We start from the raw sequence: 20,059 nt of genomic DNA, 5'->3' as shown, positions 1-20,059 counted from the left end.
ACTAGTACAAATAGATCTCAGACCATGTGTGGTGCTAATTGCACATCCATGATTCGCAAGGTCAAGGTCCAGGGACGTATTATTGCATACTAACTTGGGATCAGCTGGCAGTCAAAAAATCTGTCCATTAATTGCCATGTGAGATGTGTGATTAATGTCTGAGGACTAACTGGCAATTGACTAATTTGTCTAATTGGCAGTGTCATTATTGGTTTGACCCTCAGCTGATTCTTTTTATCTGGAAGTGTACATTAGGTTATTTCTAGAGCTGGAAATCAAAACAAAGCATTTTTATAATATTTTATATGCATTGTCTTATATGTCTCCTTAATTGGAGTGAGATTGTTTCTGAGACAGATTGGTGATATGATGGTTAAGGTCATTCTCAATGTTGCACACGAAAGAAATGATTATCCGTTGTTACACATAGGGTTTTTCTGTGATATTTAAGGTTAACTGATGATGGCTGAACCTATACATGTAAAAGATAAAGTTTGTGGATTTCAAAAAACAGTCCCTCTCATACGAATAGAATCAGTCTTCAGCAACCCATGCTTATCGTAAGAGCTTACTAACAGGATCTGGTGGTTAGGCTAGCTGACTTGTTGACAAGTGTCATTGTATCCCAGTTGCACATATCAGTGCTCATCCCGTAGATCGCTGGACAGTCTCCCAAAACTGTAAAGAATAAATTGTACTCAACTTATGATTTAGCTATTCTAGATTACCTTAGCCAAGAAATTTATCCTTGTTGTTGTATAATTTGGATTTTGCCTGTTGGTTGATGCATATATATTTTCAACAGATATATTTACTTTGGTAAATTTTGACATGAGTGGTCAAACAAACATTTACAAAGTGACACCTCAATATGTTTGTAACTATATTGTTTACAGTTTAACATGACAACTGTTTTTAATAGTTTGATAATAAATTTTATGACCAGTCAGAATTTCTGCACACATAATATGAAGTCATCTTCTCAGTGTCAAGTGGGACTTATTCATCATGGTTCAAATGAAATCATGGATATATTGTTTTTAGATAAAAGTTCCTGTTGTTAAGCTACACAGTATAACAATCTTGTTGAAACCTGTTCCTACTGCCAGTCACAAAACATTGAAGCTTTGTACTGGTTCTGTGTTGGGCCCATTACAGTCTAGTGTTTTATCGTACGGTTATGGAAATGACCTTGACCTCATTTCGTATTTTGTAACGCAGGTTATCACCTCTTTACAGATTGTTAAACCGGAAACGTTTTGCACGTTGAAATTTTGTTTAAGTTGAACTAGTTTTTGTTTGTTTATGATAACGCAAGCTATTTAGTGGCAGCTGATTCTGGTTATCATTGTGACACCATAGTTCCTATGTCAGATAAAACAGCTTATCAAGGAGTGTGATACCAAGATAAAACTGTTTCCAATCCCCATTCATTTCCAGGCTAGAGCTTTTGTACCCTGTGATTGTTGTCTGTCGCTGACTTCGACTGTGAACTACATAACCTCGGGAATATTGAGACCTATAGTCAAGTGATATAATCTGTATCAGAACTTTGTGGTTATACAAATCGCTATTGTAGATCTGAATAATTTTTGTCCTGGCTTCATGGTTAAAGTGTTGGCAATTAGACATTTTGTGCCCAGCACTAGAGGCCTTCAGTGGGTACCTTGGTAGACAAAAATTTAATAGTTTGGTGGCCAAATCACCATCTGTAACACTAATTTAATCGAGATTGGTGCACATTGTCCCCGAGAACCATGAAACTCACCTTAACCCAAGTAATGAGGAGTTGCATGGAAAGTCTTATGATTAAGAAGCACTAATATTCCTGCCTGTGGTTAGTAAGGATTCAAGTTTGGATCATAAAATCCAATGACTGACATTATGAGCTCTCTACACAGTAGGCATGCCATGCATGCATCAATCATGTATACTGTAAATCACGAAATTTTTGCGTCATATTTTTGCGAGTGGCAACCAACAGACATTTTTACGTCACAATATTTTTGCGACTTGCCTAATTCTCAAAACATAGTTTAGTTTGACAATTTCAAAGCTTTCTTGCATCTGAAAGTTTTATCTGAAGTAAATCCAATCACATATTAAAGTTTGCCGCTAATCTTGAACACCATTTAGTGGAGTACTTCCGCATGTATGCAATCAGTGATGTTTTCCTTATGCATAGGTCATATAAGCTTAAAACAGTTCAAAGGGATTAAATTAAATGGACTGACACTAATAAATTGGCACTGATTAAGGACCAGTTTAGTCAGTGTCTGCGAAGCTGTTGATCTCCAGATAAGTGTCATGAAAGCTATCCACGCCCACTCGATGGTCTCGGCCTTTCCAACAGTCTCCAAGAAATGTGTGTTGCGTGGTTGGTGCCTGTCTGGAGTATTGGATGTACTGATTGAGTGACTTTTGTTCAAGTGTCCATTGTTTGACATGTGAGGATGAGTAATGCTAGTAGTTAGTCATTCTCCGCGTTGTTGTCATAGCTTAATATATGTATTGTCGAGATCTATTGTTAATTTATAAGTGGTGAATAATAAAGCGAAGATAGGACAGGTTGTTTGCTGATTATTCATTGCATTCTACCAGCAAATTGCACCATGATATTTTTGCGAGCTTAAGTCATTCGCAATTTTCGCAAAAATATCATGCTCGCAAAAATTTAGTGATTTACAGTATGTTTGTCTCTCCTTACATCACACAGGGTCTTGTGTCTTTGTGAGGATTTAGAGATTCTTAAAAGTCTACAAGGTGATCACCACACTTGAAAAGCTGCACCATGCAATAAATCATGACAAGGCCTGACACTTTGGTGTACCCGACCCGCCAGGCTTGTTGATCGCTACACTACCACCACATGAAAACGTAGGCATAATTATGAATGAATCACCACTGATGACACCTATGAATTCTCTATTGTTATTTCTGCAAGTCAAGTGAAAACCGATTTTGACCCTCCACTAAACGATCTTATCACAAAATGGAGGGCGATATGTCCTCACAAAATCGGAAGTGGTCAAAGCAAGACATCTGATTGGAATTTTTTCTTTCATCATCTGCTTGAAATGGAAAGGTAAGAATTTTTTTTTCAGCAATGGCTTCTCAAACGAAAGCAACAGTTGTGAATGTTTCCTTCTGAGGCCCAGATAAGCTGGTTATCCAGGCAAAATAAGGTACACTTGTACTTTCACGTGTTCCCTCTGAGGCCCTGATAAGCTGGCTATCCACACATGTGCTTTCATGCAGTGTTAGATATGGGTGAAATTTTGAGTGGGTCCAAATTGATGAAAATAATGTTTCTGGACCCCCTCCAATGTTAAATAGATGGGCAGATGGTAAATAGAGGTGGTCCTCACTGAATTTGATGAGTCAAAACACTCCAAAACCCTCTCTTGAGCCAACACTGAATGGCTTCTCAAACGAAAGCATCAGTTGTGAATGTTTCCTTAACAAGCATCAACCATCCATAAGGCTTGCTTCAGTCACACCTGATTTAGGGCCTGTGTTGGTGAAGACTGATTCTTACTCAGATCTTTTATGGGGCGTATAGGGAATAAGCTGATATTAAGGCAACAAAGGAAACAATTCTGTATGACTTGTCTCGCAGTGTATTGTACATCAGTGTGTAGTTGCATCCCTGGTACTATGAGGGATAAAAGCATCCGTCTCTTAAGATCACATTGGGTAGAATAAGAAATGGATGGTTAAACCCTAGGGAATGGTACTGAAGACAGTCTGCACAGACAACATATCGCCTTTGAACTGTTAGTGATGGTGTCCTCCAGCTTAAGACTGATTGATGTACTTTGTGCAAGAGTTTTTGGTGCTGATTACAGTCTTGTATCACTGTTGGCCAAATAAGTTGCCTTATAGTTCATTTGTACAAAGGGTGATGAGGTAGTGTAAATACTCTTATGGTATGAACATCCGTTCATCATGCAATACCCGGGTTCAATTCCCCACATGGGTACTCTATGTGAAGCCCATTTCTGGTGTCCTTTGCTGTGGTATTGCTGGAATATTGCTAAAAGCAACCATACTCACTTATTTCTACAACCAATATCCTACTCTTGGCCTTATTCCAAACAACTGTCTTAGCACTAAGGGGACCACTGTATCCTGTATGCTTCAACATTGACCTATGACAAACACAGGTACAATGGGGAAAGCCTAGTGATCTTCACATCGAAGACCAAGGTTCCATGGGTAAATTATCTGTGAAGTCTGACGTGATATTGATGAAATGTTGCTAAAAGCGGAGTAAAGCTAAACTTACTCACACAGACATGCTCACTCACTCACTCACTCACTCACTCACTCACTCACTCACTCACTCACTCACACGCACGCACTGTTACATACTGCTTTTGTATTTAGGCCATCAAAATAGACTGTATTTTGCAGTGAAAGTTATGTCACTTGTGACTAGTCATGATGCACAAAAAATAACATTTTACAAAATTTAATAACATTTTACAAAAATTTATTTGATTTTCAAGCAGCAGTTATATGCTAGTTTTGAAGCAGACTGAAGGCATCGACCCCTGTCTTAACTCAGTCACATGACTGGCCACACAATTACCTTCATCAGTATACATCATTAGTGCTCACAGTGAACATACATACTGAACAGCAAAAGAAATGCAACTGTCTTTTTTTGTCAAGTTTTTCAAATAGAAGACAAACATGAACACTTGCTTGTATGATCGAGCTTTGATTTTTTTTTATAGTTGCATTTCTTTTCCTGTTCAGTATAGATGCTCAGTTCAGTCAATCATTGACATTGTTGTTATTGCATTGTCATGAAGTGAGTGAGTAAATATTGATTGAAGGCTAGCAGCGTTGCAGCTACAATGTAGTAACAGCTGGCCGGTGAAAGCAGCAATCTGACAGAGATAATTAACCAATATTTAGTCATTATTTGTATTGAACTATCAATAACGTCAGCTATTGTCCCAGTCTGAATTGAAAGCTAAATACTAATGAATAGTGTCATTATTGTTTGAATGACCAGAAAATAGCAAGATCAGCTGAAAGTACCTCTTGTTCAAGTACATCCAGCTTTCTAGCATGTGGTTTTGTGTGCAGTACTAGTTGACAAATGGTAACAGTATTGGACATGGAGAGTATTTAGATGGATGTCTGGTAGCCAGACTCCAAAGAGATTTTAACACAGCCCTGGAACCAGTGAAGACATGTGGCCCTTGTTTCTTTTAGTGAGCTAATTTGTTTGAAGTATGCTTCTGTTCATCTGCACTAAATGGGTACCCGGTGGGATGAGGTGGCAATGTGACCCTTCTGGTCCCTCACATGGGTTATATACTCAAGAAGGAGATGATCTTTTGACTGGTAACTCTTATACTGTATTTGATGTATTTAATAAAACTCCGAAAGGGAAAATGGTAATGGGAACTGAAATTGAGGAAAGCGGGTAGGTCGTGCTCGGGAGAGATTTATCATCACACGTCAATCAACAGGTGTAACAATGCCACATGTCACAAACAACGACATGCTTAAGTGTTCATGCTCATTTCAATGACTGTTATTGGTAACTTTATTCAAATGATGATCGTATTACTAAGTAGCTTAGTGGTTAAATCATTGGCTCGTCATGCTGGAGTACTGTGTTTGATTCACGGCATGGGTACAGTGTGTGAAACCGATTTCTATTGCCAGACTATTGCTGAAAGTGGTGTAAAACCGTACTCATTTGTTTGGAAACAAATGCAGTCCAAAAGCTTGCCACAGAATCACATGTAATATGCATATGCCACCTTGGCCTAAGTTCATTTTCAGTTTTCTTATGTCTGTTTCCCCTCTCTGACTTTACACATTAAAATCCTCCTTCCTTCCAACCAGTTCTCCACCTTCCCACATTTCCAGCAGAACTTGCAGACTCGTGGGAGTAGAATTACACCGGTTTCACTGACCTGATATCTGAGTCTGTCCACACCCACTTACATGTTTTCATTGGACGAGAACCTTGTAAACTTCCCATTACTGAAGATCTGCTCCCAGAGTAAGATCTCATCTCTAACACAGAGATGTAATCAGTTGTTTATTTTATGACTTGTTTATTATTTGGGCTCACTGTGACATTGATTTGATTTACATTTGCATGTAAATAGTCCGGTCTGAACCAGACAGACCAGTTTATTTGGCATGTAACCAAGATATTATCAGTTGCATGGACCAATTCAAGTTCTTGTGATACCACTGTCTACAGCCGTTCTATTTAAAAAGGACAATGTTGATTTCAGATATTTTCTTGCACTTATTTCAAAGTAGGAGTTTAAAAATACTTTTAAAATGTTTTTCAACCACAGTTTTATCCAATATGGGTTGAGATTTATCCCATATTCTTGAAGCCCAGTTTTGAAGTTGTCCATTCTAATATTAAGAATACTTAATGTAATTTAGAAAGTGGTCTGTGTGACCTTCTACTAGGGTTTGTTAGACTCAGTATTGCAGTATAATGAGCATAAGTTTACTTTGACTGGTTAAGAAATTTGCTCATTCATGATTGGACTTGTTGTTTCAGATTCTGTAAGAACCTGTCTACAGACAAGATCAGCCTGAGCACGCTGAAGGGGGAAGGTGAGCTGTGTAACTTGGAGCTGGATGAGGACATCATCACCGAGCTGCTGGACCTCCCCACATGGCTCAAGATCTCGCGGGCATCGTGCAACAGGGTGTCCATCAAGGTGAGTGTGTCGTTCACCTAAATATGTGCTGGTAGACATGTGTCTGTCATTGGAAAACTCACTGTGTTCTGCTTGCACCTGAAACTGTTGATGACTTATGTTGTCTTGTTTCTTCTTGGCTTAAAGTATGCACGGGTTGCTTCTCAATACTGTTTCTGCAGGCAAAGATTGTGTTCATTGTTCAGTACAGCAGCAGTCACTCACTCATGCAGACTTTCCCCATCCCTCACTCAATCCCTCATATACTCACTCTCACGCATGCATGCACTCAACCAGCCAGCCAACCAATCCACTCACTCCCTCACTCTCATACATGCGTGCACACAACCAACCAACCAACCAATCCACTCACTCACGCACTCACTCACTCTCTCACATGCATGCACACAAAAAAACAATCCACTCACTTACTCTCACGCATGCATGCTCACAACCAATCCTCTCTCACTCACTCTCACACAGGCATGCACTCAACCAACCAATCAATCCACTCACTAACTCACTGGTACATGAAACTAGTATCTTGGTAAATGTCTATGGACACACTGACTATGAGGGTTCGCCTGTCTATCAGTGAATCAGATCAAGCTGGCCGTCAGCTGTATCTCATTGTAGGATAAAGTTGCAGAGGCTGGCAGTTGTTCCAGTACTAGCTTGGGAACTGTGTGATTACGATCAAGTGATGCTAACATGCCTCAATGAATCATCCTGCAACATATGTTATCCTTACCTTTAATGGAATAAGAAGAATTAATTTGTCAGCCCAGTCTCATGTTTCACAAAGCTATCATAGCGCTATGACTGCATCAGCTCATTCTCTTCACCATAGGCTACTAGTCACAGCCTGAGAATTGGGAGTTGTGGCGAAGGCTATCAGCTGTTTGGTAGCTGAAGACCCGGGTTCAGTGTGTGAAGCCCGATTCAGGTGTCCCCTGACATGATAATGCTGGAATGTTGCTAAAAGCAGAGCAAAACCATACTCAAACATCTCCCACTTGCTTCCTCGCTCTCTCAGTTGAGTTCACCCCCATCGAATATTCATTTCTTGTTAGTTTCACTGGGTGTTGGAGTATGTTTGTTACTGTATCACATTTATTTACATCCAGGCTCATGATGTCGGTCACTAGATTTTGTATATTACTTATAGACCACATTTATATAAATATCAAACAATACACGAACAAAGCATTCATGAAATCAACAGTTTACGTTGAATACCATAAGGAAAATGTCCCATGCTTGTCACAAGAGATGAGCAACATGATCAGGTTGTCAGACTTATTTACTTAGTTAACACATGTTATCTTATCCCAATGGTATAGATTGACGTTCGTGAAATTAATCATTGGTTTGTCTGGTCTGTATTCTGCCAGATGCACATGTTGCTGCCAGGTAGCTGAAATATTTCCTGACTGCCGTGTTAAACAACAACAAAATAATATTAAAGCAGGACGTAATCAGAAGTTTGAAGAAAGCTCGCAGCTGAGTTGGTATTCAATGTTGGTGTTTCAACTATTGTTTTGTATCCTCTGTTGCAGATACAATGGACAAAGTTAAAGTCACAGCCCATATATTTGGTAAGTATCCAATACTGCTTGCCCAGATGGACATCGGCTAGCCTAGTGGTTAAGGTGTTTGCTCATCATGCTGAGGACCCGGGTTTGATTCACCACATGGTCACAGTGTGTGAAACCCATTTCTGGTGTACCATGCTGTGATGTTGGTGTAGTATTGCTAAAACGGTGTAAGACTAAACTCACTCACTCACTCACTCACTCACTCACTCACTCACTCACTCACTCACTCACTCACTCACTCACACTGGTCTCCAATGAACATAAAACTAACGTAATTCGTTTACAGAATCTCTTGTAAGATGGATGTAGAAATACCATATGAGAGTCTAGGTTAATTATACCAACATGCTAGATTCATTTGGTCACGACAAGAATCCTGTTAAGTTTTGCTCATGCCATGGCCTGTGAACATCTGGCGCTATACAAATGTCACTATAATGTAAGTGATAATAAAGAATCGCTTTTTAGCAACCCATGCTTGTCGTAAAACACAACTATCGTGATCGGGTTGTCAGGCTCGCTGACTTGGTTAACACACATCATTATATCACAGTTGCATTGATCGATTCTCATGCAATTGATCTTTGTATTGTCTGGTCAAGACGTGATTGTTTACAGATCACACCATATAGTTGGAATATTGCTTAGTGTGTCATTAAACAAACAAACAAACAAGCAAACAAAACATGAATGCAAGTAACATTTGATTACAAAGATTTAGTTAAGAATCCATGCTTCTGTTTTATATTTGGTCATTACAGTGATACAGACAACGTTTGGTTACAATAAAAGCTCAGATAATATTTGGTAATGAAAAGGATCCAGGAATATTGAATGACGGCAAGAATTGAGAGACTTTCTTTGTCTGAGAGACACACTTGTTTCGGGTAACATTATTCACCTGTGTATACTTGTATATGATGAAGTTAGATACATGCTATTTGTATCCTTTCGTCTTGCCAGGGAATAACCTCTAGAGTTGTTGACCCTGCTTGAAGATTTTTTTCTTTCATTGTTACAATGTAATTCATGAAAGGTATTGTGTTCCCATTACGAGTGGTAACATCAGATGAATGGACACAACACTGAAATGCTGGTCTTGGGCTTGTCTGGTCAATGGTTTGAATTTTGTATTCTTCTTGAAGCTATCTATGGCTTGTCATCATTTTTGGATCAAGGTAGAACACCTGAATGACAATCCTCAAACTTGCAGCTGACACACTATGATGTTCAGACTGATGTTCAGATTGATGTTCAGACCGATGTTAAACCCACTACAAACTGACCTTCTTGCTGTGTTTTCTTCAGATGCTGGATAAGGTTCAGTTAGAGGCAGAGACATGTGAGACGCCACGCCCACCTAATAACCCCGCCCACATGGCCAGCTACAGGTGAGTTGTTGTGCTCAGTGACAAGTGTTCACAGATAACATTGTTCCTTCAGATGATTAACATTTCTGTTTCATACATATTTTTCATGGTTTAAGATCTGGATTAAGTAAAAATGTCTTCAACATTTGGGGTCCACCCTTACAAACCCCAGATGACTATGTACCCCAGTAGTATAGGGAATAGTGATTCTGGCTCACTTTTCAAAAACCCCTCTAAAAAGCCTCATTTACTAAATGAGGCTTTGGTGGGACCATTAGCTCTTGCTACTATTGCCCCTACTACAAAGCCACGCCATCACGTTTACCGTGACTTGGCAGGCGGTAACACTGTGCCGTACGGTACGATCAATAATTCTTCTCTTACAAACCCCCTACCCGGCCCATCCCTCAAGTAGTACAAGTTAGGTTCGTCGGCTTTCATATCCACTTTATCTATGTTGTAAGTTTTGACCGACCATATAGGATCGGTGGCTCGCTTACGGCTATCACCCTCATGTTCACCCGGCTGGTATAGATACCTCACTAGGGCCCTATCCGGTATCTGTTTCTCCTTCCCACGCAATGGAGCGGCCGACTCTGCAACTATTGATTTTAGTTTGATAGCGTCTGCCGGTTTCTTACCGGTGAGACGGGTGACTTCATGGTTGATTGCCGACACCACCTCGGGTAACCTCGTGACCCATTCGGTCGATCGTTTTCCAGGGGTGGCCATCTCCCTAGCATACTGATGGCCGAACAAGCGCTCAGCCAAAGTCCTATTAAATCTCTCAACTATAGCTTGGCTGCGATGGGCTCCGGCCGTGCCACGCCTGACCTTTGTATCGTGTTTGGCTAGCAGTTGTGACACGGTACCCATGAACTCCCGTCCGGGGTCAACTTGCAGCTCTGTTGGCCACGTCAGCGGGCTGCGTTTGTATATGCGTTCTAATCCTCTGGCTACCTTGGCCGAATCTTTCGTGGTCAAGGGTTCGGCTTCCTTGTAACGACTGGCTACGTCCACTACGGTTAAGGCATACTTGTACCTCTTATCATGAGGTAGGAACAGTAGGTCTGCCTGGTGAATGCTATTAGGTATGTTAATACCGAACCTCCTTCTAGGTACATAGCGTGGTGCAGGCAAATAGATCTGCCACAGGGCTTGTTTTTCAAGCCACGCTTTGGCTTCCTCCGGGGGTACTCGCGCTAGTTTAGCTAGCTTATCTACTGCGCTAGCTCCTTTCCAGTACCCACGCGGGCTGTAGTAAATAGACTCAAATTTTTTCATGTCCATACGCGTATGTGTTTATCCCATCAATAGCTATCCAACGTTTCGTGTCCATAGGCGATAGGGACGTCTTGTTTATAGTCAGTCCGTATATCTTGTGCCCATCACTTCTAAGTGTGTTCATTTTATGTCTAAAGGTACGGGTCTTGAACAGGGCTTCCTTGAATCTGGCGTGTTTGATGTGTTGTTTCACCACATACTTCTTAACCCCCTTAGCCTTCCGGATCTCGCTATTGTCGGCTTTCAGTATGGAGTACATCTTAGGCCTCAAACCTATGTACTCGGCTATGGGCGTGCCAGCACACTCGTCCTTCATCTTACCTAGGACCTTTTTATTTACCGTACTGTGCATGGCATGGGTCTTAGGGTAGTCGCTGGTGTCGTATAAATCGATGTGTTTTTTCATGTCCTCGTACACGTCCTCGGTTCGAATCTCCATCAGCAGGGAATCCGTGTCAGTGTACAGCACTTCGCACCTGTCGCCGTACTGTTTCTTGAGCTCGTTGTAGTAAAAGTCGTACATCAGGTGTTTGGATAAATCGAGGATGCTCATCCCCACGTAAACAGGTCGGTTGAATTTTATGTGGCTTTTCTTCATGTGTAGGGCAGCCAGGTCGTCTGTGAATATCTTGCTACGGTTGAATGCCGGACTGGCTATCAATTTCCTGAGCTTGTCTTCCTCACTAGATCTAACCAGCTTCACGGTCACGCGTTTCCTCAGGTTCTCCATAGTCTTACCAAACACCGAGTTGTTCATGAGCTTGTAGAGATTTTTCTCGAAATCACTGGTGGCTTTTTTTCGTAGGTCTGTGTTCATTCTGATGTAGGGCTCCATCCATGGGCTCTGGTCGAACATGAGCACCCTGTGTATTTTGGCCAGCCTCATACCCAACGACAGGTACAGCTGTAGGTTGCGATAGTGAACGATGTACTTGGTCTTATTCATTAAGTTAGGCACGAGTTTTTCAACGTCTGTCACACGACCACCTGACAAGTTATGTTGGTACTCAGACATCCAGTCTGGGTTAACCCTCATACGTTCGGGTGCAAGGGGATAGCTGTTGTGCGATGCGTGTAATGCCTTGGGATACTCTAAGTCAACCTCGAGGATATAACCTTTGTTCGAATCTGGTGCAATGCTCATAACATCAACGTGGGGTACCCATTCGAATCCCCCTGTAGGTAGATACTGGCTCATGGCCCAGCCGTACAGGTTATTTGCGTCGAGGTAGAGAATGTGATTGGTTGGTTTGTTAGGATCGTAACCTTTCACGTATTGATTATTTGCTTTAGCGTATCGTTTGGATGCCATGGAAATCCCACCTCGCAAGCCTTTCTCAATGAATAGGTGCATGTCGTAATCTGTGAGCAATTCTAAATTAACTCCGGTCTTTTTAAGCAAGGCGTCCCACGACAGACCTGGGCTGGTGTAATACCATGCGGGGTCGAGTTTATACTGCTTGAAACATGTCCGCCGAAACGTCTCGAACACGTCGGCTAACAGCAGTACATCTGTCCTCAAGTACAGGTCGTGATAATCGCCCAGGTTCTTACAACCCAGTTTATTCCATACGTTAATCGCGTGCGAGTAATCGTCTCGTGAGACGGACGCCTCATTCAGCTTGCTATAAAAGCAGTCGATAGGAGGTAGTCTGGTCTCGGTGAACTTGACCCAACTATCCATGTACTCATATGGGTACACACCCTTCCTCATAAGCAGGGGTCTAGTCTCGGCGTCTGTGTATCGATCGGTGATAGGGAAGGTATTGTTGGCCTTGACCAGACTGTCGAGTGACGACAGGAGGAACTGAAACGAGTCAATGAACCTAAGTCCGTTTAAGCTGAAGGAGATGTATCTCTCCATGTTGTTGGGGATGCACGTTATATTACCATCGATTTTCGCGATGGCCTGCATGATCAAGTGTGAGTCGTACCCTCTCAAGTTGTGAAAGACAACGGGGATGTTTATTGTCTTAGGGTTGATTTTAAGCTTGAGGTTGCACGCGTTGTGAGCGGCGCCTCTATACTTACCAGTTATGTGGCAGTGATCTCTCACCGAATCACCGTTAAGCGGTGAGTCACACACGTGACACTTAGTGCTACTAGCGTGAGCTAGCCTGTCGGCTCGGGTCATACGTATGGGAGCGATTTTATACAATGCATTCCTAATAATTTTTTCTTCCTCCTGCAAGCACTTTAGAAACCTTTCAGCCGCGTCAGGACCCCTATACACTACCGGAGCTTTCGTTTCCCCGTCACAACGGACGACAATGTATCCAAACGAACAGGCCTTATGTTCCTGGGTTTTGTGGGTGAAGGCACCACTGGGGGAATCCCCACCCACAACCAAGGCTTCGAAGTCGGCGTATATGATATAAGGCACAGACATTTGGTTCTTGTGGTTGTCGAATTTTAGGATATTTTCACCTTCCTTAGGCATGTCGACTCGTATGGCCGTCTGCCCAACACCTTGGCAATCCTCCCGGTGGGATTCTAATAAATCAGCTCGTGTGAAGCCGTGTAGGCATCGCTCACAGAAGTGTTTTTTCCCTCTGTATGCCGATTGGTCACACAACAGCCTGCTAAAGTGTTTTATCCATGTGTAGTGATACTTTTCACCTCGCTGGATCATGAATATATTGATAACTTGGCGATCCTTCACCGGGCTGACCCTGTGTACTATTGTTGTGTTACCTTCGTGCCCAAAGACATTTATAGCCAGATTATTCTGTTTTTCTACTTTAGTGATCTGGGATATTGGGGTTGGTTCATCTATACCATCCCAATTAAGCCCATCATCTTGGGGATAGCTAGAAAGCCTATCTGAATTCTTGCCAGCTGGAAATAAGGCTGACCTGATAGCTAACCTCAGGCAATCGTTTCCTGTATTCTTAACGTTTACTATGGCTTTTTTGTTCTTATAGTAGGGAGGCAAGGCTAGGTATGACCCGCCTCTGAACGGCACGTAGTTAGCTATGTCTAGATAGACGTTATCGATTTTATCCACAGCCCACCCGGACCCCATGTGCGTGTAGCGTTCTAGGTATTCTCGTATCTGCTGAAAACTGGTATCGATTGATGCGTCAATGGTCTCTGTATGTGTGGCGACCTCTTGTTTGCCTCGGAAGTAAGGTTGAACATACTCAGTGACCCCTGTGGTGCCCTCCTTATCGAGCGACATTTTCACCGTGATCTGAAACTTGATACTTCCTAGGTTATTTAGTTCCTGGTTGACCTTATCAGCTATCAGAGGCTTGATATCTGTAATGTCTATGTTTCTATCAACGTGCATGCGCCAACCTCTCAAATAGTTGCCTACAGCGCGCTCAGTGCGCACGAACTGTAGGTCAATAGCTCTATTCTGCCATAATAATTCTAAAAGCTGTGGTTTTCTCATACGGGAATACCCGCCTAAACCCAAATCGTGTGCCTCGGCTTTCAGTTGTTTTACAGTGGGGCGTGCTACGGGGGCATGTGATAACAATGCTGTTAACCCGGCTCTCCCCAGGTGTGAATAACCCGTGTGTCCAAGCTGTTTCGCTTGAGCTTTTAACTGTTTTACCGTAGGAGGGACTTCTAAACCTAGTAATCTCAACAATGCTGGCTTCCGCATTCTAGAATACCCGATCACACCTCTCTGCTTTGCGACCCGCTTGAGCTCGCGCACAGTAGACATCGTGTTTACACCTAAGAGAACTAATGTCTAATTGGTTGACAGTAAGGGGAGGTAACTCTTAAGTGGCTATCTTGAGCAGTCGCCTACGTTCTTTTATGTAGCCTTTTTTATTCTCGTATATGAGTTCATGTCTGACTACGTTCGCTCCATGAGCTTTACATAGACAGTAGTGTCCTTTAACCCCGATACCACACACAGAACACGTGTAGTTAGGACTTCCCATATGGAAACAACAGAACCCCTGATTCCTGCATTTCCTACCACAGGCCTCGGTCTTCCCCATAAGTATATATTCGCATCGGTATGGAGCGGGTCTCATGTTTACTTATATAGGTATTTTAGTTTAATTGCTTAGCAACCAACGCAGTAGCTGCTATACCCAACACTATGAAGCCCAGTTCACGATTCATTTGTCCCTTGGATGGTGTGTAGTACTGAGCGAGTGTGGGTTTATTGAGCGGTTCCAATTGTTTACCAGTTAGTAGATAGTATTCTTTCATTGCTTCATCAACATCGTTGAATGTTTGAACGGCATGGTTTTCACGCTGGAGTTGTTCGTTAATAAAATCGATCCTCTGGAGGCGTTTTTTAGCGTACTCGGCCTGTGCTCTTTGTAATTTCTCAGTAGCGAGATCGTGTCGCTTCCTTTCTTCCTGTATTTCAGCCGCGTGATCATCTCGTAGTTTCGAGAAGAGGAAATTACTCCCGGAAAATGCCAGGGCATTCACTAACGCCCCACCGACCATCATAGCTATCGTGGCCATCCCTATATTTATTTCATTATATTATCAGGTATTATTCCTTGTTTTACTAGGATGTCTTTTGTGGCCATCGCCATACCAAGGTTCATTATGAGCATACCCATATCCTGCAGGTTGAAATCTAGCTTGATAGTTGGTTGTTTAAGCACCATTTTAGTCAACCGAGCGTACCCTACGGCTAGACTGGCTACCACTGTGGCGTGGTATGCGTCGTTGACGAACGTTTTCCCCTCAGACATTATGTATATGATATAAAATATTAAAATTATAACATGATATGCGGGTCAATAGTGGGGCCTGCCGGCGGCGTGGGGGTATCCACCTCACGGTGAGGGTTTCCCTCACGTGTATATAACCACGAGATAGCCAAGGCAGCAGTTACACCTACAACCAACAACAGTCGGGTTGGGTTGGTCACTTTATGTTGGTTACACCACCGTTTTTTACCGGCAGCTACTCTCTTAGGATTCTTCTGTCTGGTTACTGTTGAAGTGGTCTCCACCGTCACTGGTTCCGTCACCTCGGGACTCACTGTTTGGGGTGTGGGGGGTACCCCCACTGGGGTTTCCTGTGCAGCATCCATCTATACTATTATTATTATTCTTTCTCTCAAATTGGCAATGTTTTGCCGTGATAATCGCCGCCGTCACTGGAGCCAACAACATACCATATTTGTGGTACAGCCCGCAGCTGATAGAGCTCACGGCGTGTTCGATAAAAGGGTCTTTCTCGAGGTCCTCCCACAGGTAAAGTCGGCGCTCTGGTGGAATGGGAAGGAAATGTGACACAATACCGGTGTATATCTGGGTCATAGCCGATCCTATTGTCTTTGTCATTTCTGCTCCGAGCCGGGACTCGTATCTAGCGTACAGCTTATCGATTTCTTCGGCTGACATTTTGTTAATTTTATCCGGAGTGTAGTCTCCAAAGTAATGTTTGGCTTTACCGCCAACAGCCAACGCCACCAGTTTCTCTCGCTTGGGGGAATCCCCCACACCCCCACTGGGGGAACCCTCCAACGACAATTGTTCGAGCAATTCCTCACACTCCATCTTATAATATAACAAGTAAGATTTAGTTTTAACTATATAATACCCGATGCAGACAAAACACAGAGAAATGAAGGTTAAGTTGCACACGACAAATACTTCAAATATCATAGCTATGCTTAGCATTTGCTTAGCTTTGCTTAGCTTTAGCTTAGCTTTGCTTAGCTTTAGTATACTATATATGCTACTGGTTGGTCGGTTTTTAGAACGAGCTTAGCGTGTTTAGTTTCAGCGAGCTGTTTCTTCACCCGTTCCCGTTCTAATTTACTCATCACATCGTTCTCTCTCAAACACTCCTCAAACGAATCCCTGTCCTTGCAGTGAAATAAGGCCACCCATCGCGTCTGCTCCCTGAGGTCTTTCAACACCGAGTTGAACTTCTGCGTTAGCACCCAGACGCTGTGATTTGCATGCCGGCCGGAGAAGGCCAGGTACGATAGCATGTCTCTCTTTTTTGTTATCTCGCGATTAGCGCTGCAGTCGTCCAGTATAAACAGCGTCGGTTCCCCTTTAAATTTCTCGTGAAGAGCTTTCAACCAGTCCTGCAGGCGTGTTCCAGGGTCGATTTTGTGTACGTCCGGGTCCGTCATTACCCAAGGTCGCGCGTACGATTTATTCATACTCAGAGTAGGGCATATGATAACGATGTTATCGAACACATCCTTGTAGTAACCCTCCAACATATCCAACACGAAAACGGTCTTACCACAGCCAGTCTGCCCGCATATGATAGCGCAGTGTGGGTCAGTGGGTAACCCCAGGGGGTCTCCCCCATCAGTAGATGGCTTGCACGAATCTCCCATTGTCTATATTAAGTTGCGCGTCCATAATAACGTACAGATATAATTTCAACTTACCAGCGGTTTGAGCCTTCTTATTAATCTGGATGGTTATCCCTTCGCTGCCGTTATCTATACGGCGCCCGCTACCGTGCAGTTTATCATCATCCGTGGATCGCATGTCCAACCATAGGGCATACTTGGTGGTCAGGTATTCACCGATCTGCACGGAGCCGAGGTCCAGGTCCTTTGTTATATAATCCCCCACTGGTAGCTTTTTTATCTCATCCCACTGCTGGTGTGGCCTCATACCATGACTGAACAGCTGGTTGGGCACGCCCTCGATGGTAACTTCCACCTTTTCAATCTCGGGGTTGAAAAACTTCTCGCTGTCCCTCCGGAATGGATCGTAATCCTCCACGGGGACGACCAGGATACCTTTCATCGATCGCGCCGGCACGTTCAGGTTGATATTCCACACAGTGTCGCTCTTATCTCGCACGACTGATCTATGCCTCAGTACGCGATCGTACAGGATAGCCATCTTCCCAGAGTACTGGCTTCGAACCTGCCTGGCCAGCTCCGGGCTAGTGACCATGTCGAACTCAAGAGAGATGTTGTCTATGGCATAACTGGCCTCATCACCGTTCGGCGTACGCACTACTTTGCTATAGTCGTTAAACGTGAGCTCGTATTCGAGCCTATCACCCAGCGCGGCCTGGTAAAACGGCGCGTGTCCCGTGAGCAACTCGAAGTCGAGCGGCACGCAGAATCGATTCCCGTATGCTAGAGCGATAGCCTTTTCACCGTCCGATAGCTTGTCTTGCTGGTCTGTCGTGAAGACGTATCCTATGCGCGCCCGGGTTGATTTGCTGATACCCTGGTACACATCATTGACTCGTTCTCTCTCGCTTTTCCAGAGATCCTTGTAGCAGTGAAACACGTCGCTGTCGTCGATGCTCAGTACCTCGTTACCGCTGATCTTGACGGTCGTTTTCTTGATGATAGCTCGACCCACGTTCCGCACTAGCTCGCGTTTGTCGTTGTCGGAGGTCAACGTGATATTGAACGCCAGTCGAACAGTGCCTGGTACAATGAGGTCATTCTCACCAAGGTTTGGAAATCTAACCAGCAGAGTTTGATTCTGGTCTATCTTGCTGGGATTGTTGGTGATAGTCACCGACTGGCGCACGGCTCTGGCACCTAATGGCTCTCTCAATCTTCTGAAAGGATCTAATTTTCTACCGTACATTGTTATATAAAAGAAATATATTTTTAATACTAATGGATGAAGACATACCTATGGATGATATGTGGGACGATAGTGCCCAGGCATTCAATGATGACCAGGAGACCTCATTCTCGCAAGGTGACGAGCTCCTTAAAGGCGCCGTCGACGATTATTACAACGCAGTTGAAAATAAATCCAAACTCAAGCCGTTGGGAAGGAACTATTCTGATTTTACCCTCAGCAATGGCACGCTGCGTTTGAAGTCTCGCCCGGAGATCGATCTCATGAATAAACGCACTAGAGAACCGCTTGCTTTATCAACATTAGCTGGTAAACATGGAAGTCAGTTGGTCCAAGATGAACTAGGTTTCATAGATTACGGTGGCGCGCGACCTAAGCAGTATCCTCCGAAGTTAGTTCAAGGTCTGGAAGGTATCAGGGACGCCACATCAGATCAAAACATGACTTATGATATTAAAAAGATGTTGACCGACTACGAGAACGAACCCTTCCCGGGGCTCGAATTTACCGTTCGGGAACTGAGGGGGTTGGATCTGTTGATGCAAACCATTCGTGGTCAGCTCTGGAAAAGCACAGCCAAAATGAGTGAGATAGACGACCACATCGCCTATGAAAAGAAAAAACTCGGTGAAACTGAGGACGAGTCTATGAAAGCCACCATTGAGGAACGAATACGTAATTTGGAAGATGAAAGGCAGACCTGGTTGGAGACAGCGTCCGGCTACAAAGAAAAGCTTAGATCCCAGGTCAGCCGTATACGGGAAACCATCAATCAAGTCCTCCACCGAGACACCACGTTAGCAGACAGGATTCGGATATTGTTCCGGGAGCAAGGGGTCACCATCGCCAGCATTCTGACTGCATTGGGTTTTATCATATCAACCCTGGTGGTGTCACTAACAGGAGGTACCCCTGTTGGGTCTACAGGAGGCGGCGGAACTCCAAGTGGCGGTGGGGGTGTTAAAGACTGGATTAAAAAACTCGGGGAAGGCCTAGCTAAACTGGCTGGTAAAGCCGCTGAAGCCCTTCCCGGCATCCTGGGTAGCATCGTCTCGTGGTTGTTGAGCGCTCTGTCTAAAACTGCCATGTGGCTCAGTCAAAACCTGTGGGCAGCCATCATCGCCGTGGCGGGTCTGGTGTACGTAGCGGCTAAGAAATCTTTAACCAAATAAGTCCCAAAGTTACCCCACCAACCACTAGGGCCGTTTTATTATCAATATGCTGCTGATAGGAGGCCTGCATATGAGGGGCCACCTCCTGTGGTGTTGGTTGAACTTTAGACTCCGGAGGTGGCGCCACTATACCCTTTTCACGTGGTGGGATGTGTGGGATATGTGGGGTGTTAATATCGGGGTTGATACCCAACTTTTGATCCTTCGTGGCTATAACTATTTTGTTGTTATAACCCACCACTTTTTTTATTCTCAGTTGCATATCACTCGGGGCCATGTACAACCCCACGCCGAACACGTAATTGACTTTTGATCTGGCGTATTCTAACACGTTTTGGTAACGGTCGATAGCCCTCGGGAGATCAACTGGAGAATTGATAGCATCCTCAACGTTGGAAACGAATTGTGTCTGAGCGTCGTAAG

General features: G+C 43.6%; 2 protein-coding genes across 2 annotated transcripts in view; one reads left to right on the top strand and one right to left on the bottom strand.

Annotated features, from left to right (window-relative positions):
* Positions 1-20,059, top strand: part of LOC137262205 (bridge-like lipid transfer protein family member 3B) — a 117,436-nt gene that overhangs the window by 21,961 nt on the left and 75,416 nt on the right. The window contains exons 2-4 of the mRNA XM_067800000.1: positions 6,554-6,716; positions 8,255-8,293; positions 9,602-9,684. Coding sequence (XP_067656101.1) covers positions 6,554-6,716; positions 8,255-8,293; positions 9,602-9,684 — 285 coding nt within the window. The remainder of the gene's footprint in view (positions 1-6,553; positions 6,717-8,254; positions 8,294-9,601; positions 9,685-20,059) is intronic.
* LOC137262209 (large ribosomal subunit protein uL11-like) overlaps positions 16,344-20,059 on the bottom strand; it is a 394,062-nt gene continuing 390,346 nt past the window's right edge. Inside the window, exon 6 of the mRNA XM_067800005.1 lies at positions 16,344-16,355. Within this exon, the coding sequence (XP_067656106.1) occupies positions 16,354-16,355 (2 nt within the window). The 3' untranslated portion in view covers positions 16,344-16,353. The remainder of the gene's footprint in view (positions 16,356-20,059) is intronic.

The sequence above is a fragment of the Haliotis asinina genome, chromosome 14 (assembly GCF_037392515.1).
Source record: "Haliotis asinina isolate JCU_RB_2024 chromosome 14, JCU_Hal_asi_v2, whole genome shotgun sequence".
NCBI lineage: Eukaryota > Metazoa > Mollusca > Gastropoda > Lepetellida > Haliotidae > Haliotis > Haliotis asinina.
This window is presented reverse-complemented; position numbering and strand designations above follow the sequence as displayed.